The sequence below is a fragment of the Coregonus lavaretus genome, assembly GCF_964263955.1.
Source record: "Coregonus lavaretus genome assembly, chromosome: 28".
Taxonomy (NCBI): domain Eukaryota; kingdom Metazoa; phylum Chordata; class Actinopteri; order Salmoniformes; family Salmonidae; genus Coregonus; species Coregonus lavaretus.
In genome coordinates, this window is record NC_140015.1 from 33535357 (window position 1) to 33545313 (window position 9957).

At 48.7% G+C, this 9957-nt stretch overlaps 1 protein-coding gene across 1 annotated transcript in view; it reads right to left on the reverse strand.

Annotated features, from left to right (window-relative positions):
• Nucleotides 1–9957, reverse strand: part of LOC311103233 (coronin-7-like) — a gene marked incomplete at its 3' end in the record, with an annotated part of 63201 nt that overhangs the window by 29525 nt on the left and 23719 nt on the right. Inside the window, exon 7 of the mRNA XM_084144772.1 lies at nucleotides 6159–6259. Coding sequence (XP_084000898.1) covers nucleotides 6159–6259 — 101 coding nt within the window. The remainder of the gene's footprint in view (nucleotides 1–6158; nucleotides 6260–9957) is intronic.

Genomic DNA, 9957 nt, shown 5'->3' on the forward strand with positions numbered 1-9957 from the left:
TAGTGTGTAGTGAGTAGTGTGTAGTGAGAAGTGTGTAGTGGGTAGTGGGTAGTGAGTAGTGTGTAGTGGGTAGTGGGTAGTGAGTAGTGTGTAGTGAGTAGTGTGTAGTGAGTAGTGTGTAGTGGGTAGTGGGTAGTGAGTAGTGAGTAGTGTGTAGTGTGTAGTGTGTACTCAGTGGGCCTGTCCAATGGACCATACAGTACAGGAATGGTCCAGAGGACACACTAGTCATTCAGTACACAGAGTACCATTGAACATACATAGGCCAAATACAAAGGTCATACAGGTCAGTCATAGAGTCATACAGAAAGTCAAGCCCTATGAGCTATCTACACTAAACACAAATATACATACAACGATTTTACTGAGTTATAGTTCATATAAGGAAATCAGTCAATTGAAATGAATTCATTAGGCCCTAATCTATGGATTTCACATGACTGGGCAGGGGCGCAGCCATGGGTGGACCTGGGAGGGCATAGGCCCACCCACTGGGGAGCCTGGCGCACCCACTGGGGAGCCAGGCCCAGCCGATCAGAATTAGTTTTTCCCCACAAAAGGGCTTTATTACAGACAGAAATACTCCTCAGTTTCATCAGCTGTCTGTCCGGGTGGCTGGTCTCAGATGATCCCGCAGGTGAAGAAGCTGGATGTGGAGGTCCTGGGCTGGCATGGTTACACGTGGTCTGCGGTTGTGAGGACGGTTGGACGCACTACCAAATTCTCTAAAACGACATTGGCGGTGGCTTATGGTAGAGAGGTAGAGAGGTTAAGGTGAACATTCAATTCTCTGGCAACAGCTCTGGTGGACATTCCTGCAGTCAGCAGGCCAATTGCACGCTCCCTCAAAACTTGAGACATCTGTGGCATTATGTTGTATGACAAAACTGCACATTTTCGAGTGGCCTTTTATTGTCCCCAGCACAAGGTGCACCAGTGTAATGATCATGCTGTTTAATCAGCTTCTTGATAATCCATCCACCTGACAGGTGTGGCATATCTTGGCAAAGGAGAAATGCTCACTAACAGGGATGTAAACAAATTTGTGCACAAAATTTGAGAAAAATAAGCTTTTTGTGTGTATGGAACATTTCTGGGATCTTTTATTTCAGCTCATGAAACATGGGACCAACACTTTATATGTTATGTTTATATTTTTGTTCAGTATATAAGGCTGGACCCAATGTCATTCCTAGTGTTCTATGCTCATAGTGTGGGATAAAAACACAATCTCTATTCATCACTCAGCCTTCTAGCATCTTGTGATGTACCTTTCTGACCCTTTCACTCACTCATACAGCTTTTACATCTGTTTCTCTCTGTGCCCTCATGTATCTTCCTGTACCCCTCTCTTTCTCTCTCTTCCTCCCTGGTCTCTCTCGCTCTCCCTGTCCACCTCCCTCTCTCTCTTTCAGGGTATCGGGTTCCAGTCTATACCCAGTCTATCTCGGTGACTGGGTGAGGGTGAGGTATAGGAGTGCAATCGGTGAGGTGAAGAGACCTCTGAACTGTGACCTCTACAAACCACTTTATCACTTCATCTCCCCTCCGGTATCAACAGGCTCCAAATCTCACAGGACCCTTCTGTGTCTGCGTCTCTAATCACCCCCTATTCACCATGTAGTCAAAGCAGTGCTACTAGTGCAGTACATAAGGAATAGATAGGGTGCCATTTGAGATTTGTCCAGTGGGTCACAAAGACAATGTGGGAGCCACTGCAATAGGGTTAGTGTTGTGGGAGCCACTGCAGTGGGGTTAGGGTTGTGGGAGCCACTGCAGTGGGGTTAGGGTTGTGGGAGCCACTGCAGTGGGGTTAGGGTTGTGGGAGCCACTGCAGTGGGGTTAGGGTTGTGGGAGCCACTGCAGTGGGGTTAGGGTTGTGGGAGCCACTGCAGTGGGGTTAGGGTTGTGGGAGCCACTGCAGTGGGGTTAGGGTTGTGGGAGCCAATACGGGGGGAAAGTGTGAGAATCAGTGTTAAGGTCAACTATGACTGGAGTAAACCAGAGTAATCCAGCCATATCAAACTTCCCTCTCTAATAGGAGCATGATAGGAGTATGATAGGTGGAGGACTATGGTCAGGTGGATGATGGCTTTATGAGGACATTGAGGATACTAAGACAGTCAGGTTGGCTTTATGAGGACATTGAGGATACTAAGACAGTCAGGTTGGCTTTATGAGGACATTGAGGATACTAAGACAGTCAGGTTGGCTTTATGAGGACACTGAGGATACTAAGACAGTCAGGTTGGCTTTATGAGGACATTGAGGATACTAAGACAGTCAGGTTGGCTTTATGAGGACATTGAGGATACTAAGACAGTCAGGTTGGCTTTATGAGGACATTGAGGATACTAAGACAGTCAGGTTGGCTTTATGAGGACATTGAGGATACTAAGACAGTCAGGTTGGCTTTATGAGGACATTGAGGATACTAAGACAGTCAGGTTGGCTTTATGAGGACATTGAGGATACTAAGACAGTCAGGTTGGCTTTATGAGGACATTGAGGATACTAAGACAGTCAGGTTGGCTTTATGAGGACATTGAGGATACTAAGACAGTCAGGTTGGCTTTATGAGGACATTGAGGATACTAAGACAGTCAGGTTGGCTTTATGAGGACACTGAGGATACTAAGACAGTCAGGTTGGCTTTATGAGGACATTGAGGATACTAAGACAGTCAGGTTGGCTTTATGAGGACATTGAGGATACTAAGACAGTCAGGTTGGCTTTATGAGGACATTGAGGATACTAAGACAGTCAGGTTGGCTTTATGAGGACATTGAGGATACTAAGACAGTCAGGTTGGCTTTATGAGGACATTGAGGATACTAAGACAGTCAGGTTGGCTTTATGAGTGAGTGTCAGAGTTGTCTGTGTGTGTCCCTCGTCGATAGTGGTAATCACAAAACAGATACTTACATGATGAATAGTAACACTATGAACACATAATTCCTATTATAAGTATGTTACTTCCATAAATGTGTTTATGGATGGGCAGATATTGACTTCCCTAGGTCTGAATTAGGACCAGCTTTTATCCCATATTAACAAGTTTTCTCCAGTCCCACGGACGGGCTATCAGGGTTATGACAGGTTATCTATTATCTGTTTTGGCTTGCCATGACAATGGTGGGATTTGAGGGAGAAATAATCCACAAGTGATTAAACAGGATTTTAGAATTTTAAAACGGAACAGCGACGGACCTGGCAACCCCACTCGGTTCCGGAATTTCAGGGTATGGCTTCCATTGTTCTGTGGTTACGGTTAAATTATGCTCAAGTTCTGCTCCACGGAGTAGGACCGAGTGAAATACAGTTTAATACACTGGCAGCCATTTAGAAAAAGCCCACACTCCGTGGTGTGATGAGGATTTATGTATAAGTGCTTCTAATTAGCCTATTCGATGATGTCATGAAGCCAAACATTCTAAACAGTTCTTCTTTGGGTTTAGCAGTGTTGGAGAGTTATGGTTCAAGAGATGTGAAAACATGAACCAGAATGGTCTGGAATGTTAAAAAGAGCTGTGAACACATGAACCAGAATAGTCTGGAATGTTAAAAAGAGTTGAGAAAACATGAACCAGTCAAGTCTAGAATGTTATAAACGTTACATAATATTGAGCTACTTCTTCCACCATTCTGAACGGGGTGTGGGCTTGTCCCTTAGGCTGTGGGGCGGCACGGACCCAGGGTCGCGTTCATGTTAAAAAGAGCTGTGAAAACATGAACGTGGCCCCCTTTTTTTGTTTTCTGTTGCAAAACAAACAAAAATATTTTTGCGTGCCCTAATGAACACAGCCCAGTTCTCATGGTTATTGTTGTGAGAGTAATACAGCTCTCTTCAAACACATCCATTCAGGGGCTTGTTAACGTGTCAGTGGTGGGGTTGTAATATCGACATGCTGTTTCCTTACATTCCACCACAAAGCCCTAAACCCTGGGTCACACACAGGCTAGCCAGGGCCTGACACCAAGGACAACGCTATCAACACTATCCCAACGCAGTATCCCAACCCAACAACTTCAACTAACACCAGTCTGGAGTTAACTAACGCTATTTTCACAAGGCAACAATGTAGTTCTCTAATACAGAAACAGTCAGGTGCCAAGGCTAGTATATCAGTAGTAGCATATCCTGGCTTTGTGGAGCTGAGGTAGCTGCCTAGCTGGATAGGAATACTCAGCCCTGCTAAAATCCCAGTGAAGTGTGTGTGTGTGTGTGTGTATGTGTATGTGTGTGATAAGTCTGCCGCTACTCTCCTTCTACTCTGTAGCCAGTTCATTAGAAGGGAATTAGCAGTGATGCGTCACGTTCCTAAGCAGGGGAAGAAAGAGCAGGATTGTTGGCCTGGTGGAGGTGGAGAGGCCAGCTGTGGCAGCGTCTGAGTCCGGCTGACGAGGCCCTCAGATGGGGTGCCAAGCGGCCCGTCTCCCCCTCTCTTCTCCATGCTCCACCAGGCCCTGTTGGCCCTGTCGTCTGGCTCCTCAGACAGCAGCAGCACACGCAGGCTTTAATTAGACTGAGCACACGTTCCCATGTCAACAGGTTGGTGTGTGATGCAGCCCCTGTGCAGACACACACACCAATGACATACACAGACACGGACGCACGCACGCACACACACACACACACACAGACGACGCACACATAGGACCGATGGCGCACACACTCGCCGACTGATATACACAACCACTGATGGACACAGACAGAGGCATGCCAGCACACACACCATAACCTCAGGTACAGATGCCAACACAGACCCAGTGTACTGTCCTATTTAACATGTTTCTCCCTCTCCTTTTTATGATGTTTTCCTCAGAACTGGCTCCTCCATGTAAACCTGTCATCACTACCCCTGCCTTCAGACTGACACCATCACAGCACATTCTACTACAAACCCCTCTCTCACTGACGTCTATTACACAGAGAAGCTGTGTACGCCACATATCAACTGTCACCACAACGCCAAACATGCATAAAACATTATTCTTTATAGTATAATACGAGCTCAACCTTCACAATGTGAAAGCTCTAAAATATCACAACGCTTCTCAGTACAACCCAGCACACTCCTCCTACCTCTGCCCGGCGGAGTGACCGCATCAGATGACAAAGGGTCTGGTTTAAACAACGTTGACCGCATCAGATGACAAAGGGTCTGGTTTAAACAACGTTGACCGCATCAGATGACAAAGGGTCTGGTTTAAACAACGTTGACCGCATCAGATGACAAAGGGCCTGGTTTAAACAACGTTGACCGCATCAGATGACAAAGGGTCTGGTTTAAACAACGTTGACCGCATCAGATGACAAAAGGTCTTGTTTAAACAACGTTGACCGCATCAGATGACAAAGGGTCTGGTTTAAACAACGTTGACCGCATCAGATGACAAAGGGCCTGGTTTAAACAACGTTGACCGCATCAGATGACAAAGGGCCTGGTTTAAACAACGTTGACCGCATCAGATGACAAAGGGCCTGGTTTAAACAACGTTGACCGCATCAGATGACAAAGGGCCTGGTTTAAACAAAATTGACCATTCTTTCCCCTCTTTGTATCGCATTTATCCCCATCCCTTTTATCTCCCTGTCCTTCCCTCTTCCCTACCTCACCCCTGTTAGTCTCTCTCTCCCTCCCTCAATCCCCTAGGCCTCTCTCCCAGACACACTCACACAGAGGGCAGACCTATAAACGTCTGGTTATCTGTGCCAGACTGCCTCCTAATCGTAAAGCCATAAAGCCATTTCACTGGCCATTAACAAACAGGGAGGATTCTCCTCTCCCCCTCAGCACTGAGCTGGCCTACAGTAGGGTAGGATGGACTGGGGAGCACCAGGGCTAGAGAGGGCTTGAAGTAGGGTAGGGTGGACTGGGGAGCACCAGGGCTGGGAGGGCCTGAAGTAGGGTAGGGTGGACTGGGGAGCACTAGGGCTGGGAGGGCCTGAAGTAGGGTAGGGTGGACTGGGGAGCACCAGGGCTGGGAGGGCCTGAAGTAGGGTAGGGTGGACTGGGGAGCACTAGGGCTGGGAGGGCCTGAAGTAGGGTAGGGTGGACTGGGGAGTACCAGGGCTAAGAGGGCCTGGGGTAGGTAAGGTTAGACTGGGGCGCACCAAGGCTGGGAGGGGTAGGGTAGGGTGGACTGGGGAGCACCAGGGCTGGGAGGGCCTGAAGTAGGGTAGGGTGGACTGGGGAGCACCAGGTCTGGGAGGGCATGGGAGGTTCAGGGGAGTGTGGGTGGGCATTTGGAGGTTCTGTGGGGGGATGGAAGAGATCATATCTAGCAGAGAGGAAAAGGCAGAGAAAGTTGAGCATCTCACAGATCACAGATGGGATCGAGAAGGCTACATGAGGGCATTAACCAAAATGTATGGCTGATCGTCTTTTACATAAGGGCAGTGTCTCTTGCATGTGTGTTTGTTTGTCATCAATGTGTGTGTGTGTGTGTGTCTGTGAGTGTGTGTGTCTGTGTGTCTGTTTGTGTGTCTGTGTGTATGTTTCAGTGTGTGTGTTGATGGTGGTGTTGTTTAGAGGGCAGCTCATGACCCCCAAAGGTCCCGGAAGAGAGGTGTTTCATGTTAACCCCCAGACAAGTGGATCCAGCCAGCATCAATGTGTGTGTGTTTCTGTGAGTGTTTGTTTGGTTGTGTGTCTGTACATGTGTGTGTGTGTCGTCTGTGAGTATTGTGGTGGCAATGGGTGTCGTTTAGAAATAAGTTAATGACCTCTGCGAGCCCCGGAAGAGAGGTGTTTCATGTTAACCCCTAAACTACCCCAAACTACACCACCAAGGGTTAAAACAGACAGCATCAGGGGGCTGCAGCAGACATGACTGACAGGCGTTAAAGGACCTGTCACCAGAGCCTGGGAACCGCCGGACGGACAGACCAGAGAGGAGGAGAGAGAAGAGAGGGATGGATGGATGGAGGGGAGGAGAGGAGAGGGTGAGGGTCGAGACCGGAATGACCCCCTCCGCTGACAGGTCACGGGAGGTCACAGAGAGCTGACCTCTCGTCATGGCTACAAACACATGTACACATACACACACACGCACGCACCCAGACACACACACACACAAATGCACCATACTGACTTAATGATTCTGACTGTACTGGAGTTGGTAGTGCGGTTGATGAACCAGTGAAATGTATTTGCCTTGGGTTGGTGAGCTTCCAGTGAAATCCTCCCGTGTGGGTGTGTGTGTGTATGTATGTGTGTGTTTTAGGAACAATTTTTACAGAGGTGAAGTCACTAAGTCTAAGCTAAGATTTAAAACTCCGGAAAAACCATCCATACAAGCTACTGGCTTGGTCAGCTTTGCCAGTTTTCGCCCAATAAAATCAGCCTTCACAACATTCCACCAATAACAAAGATGATGAATGATTAATTAATTACCGTCCTAATAAATCACGGTCCAGCTAGCTAAACCGAGCATAGTCGCCCTCTAAACCGAGCGTGGTCGCCTCCTGACACTATTCAGTTTCAGGCCACTGACTAGACTGACGCCTGGAGCAATGACATCAGATGACCTGTGCCGGAACGTTCCCGTAACATTCTGTGAATGTTCCGTAAATGTTTCTGGAACGTTCCCGCTCTCTAGCTAGCATGGAGGCTTGTAATATATGTTCTGCCAGTGTTCCCGGAACACTGCTGCTCCCTACCTGGCATTGAGGACAGGGTTTTCAAGAGGTCCAGGCCAAATGGACCGGGCCCAGAGCCCAACTCAACCCAGTGTGTATTTGTCTAGAGAATTTCCTGAATGGGGAGCCAAGGGAAGGCTCTCTGGAAAAGGCTTGAGCCGTAAAAGCGAGGAATTTAATGAGACAAAACATTACCGTTTAGTGTTTGTTTTCCCCATAACTCTGAGTCTGTGTGTGTGTGTTTGGAGTGTCTGTGTGTGACAAATGAGAAAAGCGGATAGGGAAAGATAAATAAATAAAGAGAGAAACCTAAAACCTTCATCCAACCTGACATTTTATTTTATTTTTACGGTTATGCTGTAAAAACAACTGTTATTGGGGAACTCAACAGAGCATCATTGTGCTGTGAGTAAGTGTTTCTCAGATGACTGATAACACAGTTTAGACACCACGGTATCATCTCTATCTTTAATCAGAGAGTTACCGATGACACTATACCACCATATCACTCTCTGTCTGTCTGTCTGTCTGTCTGTGGCCGTCTCTCCTAGCACAGTGTGTGTGTGTGTGTGTGTGTGTGTGTGGCTCTGCACGCGCTGCCACACGTCTCAGAGGGCCAAGGAATGTAGCACCCCCCCCTCCTCACGAACCATCCTAAATCCACACACATACATACTTCCTTCCTTCCCCAGCTGGGACCTCTCAAGCTCTACCACCTTGTCTGTGCTCGTCCTCTCTAAAACAGTATCAGTTTCATGTCTCCCTCTACCTCACACACCACACACACACACACACACACACACACACACACACACACACACACACACACACACACACACAGACAGACAGACAACACTGAATAACACAGCACACTCACAGTGATCCAAAAAGTCATAAAACTACAAGTTCTCAGTCTCTCAACCAAGTGAAGAAATTCATGTTCATGTCATATCAATATCAATATGCTACCCTCACCCTTGTCCTCTCCCCAGCCCCAGTACTACCTCTAACCCCCAGCCCCAGTACTACCTCTAACCCCCAGCCCCAGTACTACCTCTAACCCCAGCCCCAGTACTACCTCTAACCCCCAGTACTACCTCTAACCCCAGCCCCAGTACTACCTCTAACCCCAGCCCCAGTACTACCTCTAACCCCAGTACTACCTCTAACCCCAGCCCCAGTACTACCTCTAACCCCAGTCCCAGTACTACCTCTAACCCCCAGTACTACCTCTAACCCCAGTACTACCTCTAACCCCAGCCCCAGTACTACCTCTAACCCCAGCCCCAGTACTACCTCTAACCCCAGCCCCAGTACTACCTCTAACCCCAGCCCCAGCCCCAGTACTACCTCTAACCCCAGCCCCAGCCCCAGCCCCAGTACTAGAGGTAGTACTGGGGCTGGGGTTAGAGGTAGTACTGGGGCTGGGGTTAGAGGTAGTACTGGGGCTGGGGTTAGAGGTAGTACTGGGGCTGGGGTTAGAGGTAGTACTGGGGCTGGGGTTAGAGGTAGTACTGGGGCTGGGGTTAGAGGTAGTACTGGGACTGGGGTTAGAGGTAGTACTGGGGCTGGGGCTGGGGTTAGAGGTAGTACTGGGACTGGGGTTAGAGGTAGTACTGGGGGTTAGAGGTAGTACTGGGGCTGGGGTTAGAGGTAGTACTGGGGCTGGGGTTAGAGGTAGTACTGGGGTTAGAGGTAGTACTGGGGGTTAGAGGTAGTACTGGGACTGGGGTTAGAGGTAGTACTGGGGGTTAGAGGTAGTACTGGGACTGGGGTTAGAGGTAGTACTGGGGGTTAGAGGTAGTACTGGGGCTGGGGTTAGAGGTAGTACTGGGGCTGGGTTAGAGGTAGTACTGGGGTTAGAGGTAGTACTGGGGGTTAGAGGTAGTACTGGGACTGGGGTTAGAGGTAGTACTGGGGCTGGGGTTAGAGGTAGTACTGGGGGTTAGAGGTAGTACTGGGGCTGGGGTTAGAGGTAGTACTGGGGGTTAGAGGTAGTACTGGGGCTGGGGTTAGAGGTAGTACTGGGGCTGGGGTTAGAGGTAGTACTGGGGTTAGAGTAGTACTGGGGGTTAGAGGTAGTACTGGGACTGGGGTTAGAGGTAGTACTGGGGGTTAGAGGTAGTACTGGGACTGGGGTTAGAGGTAGTACTGGGGCTGGGGTTAGAGGTAGTACTGGGGTTAGAGGTAGTACTGGGACTGGGGTTAGAGGTAGTACTGGGGCTGGGGGTTAGAGGTAGTACTGGGGCTGGGGTTAGAGGTAGTACTGGGGCTGGGGTTAGAGGTAGTACTGGGGCTGGGGTTAGAGGTAG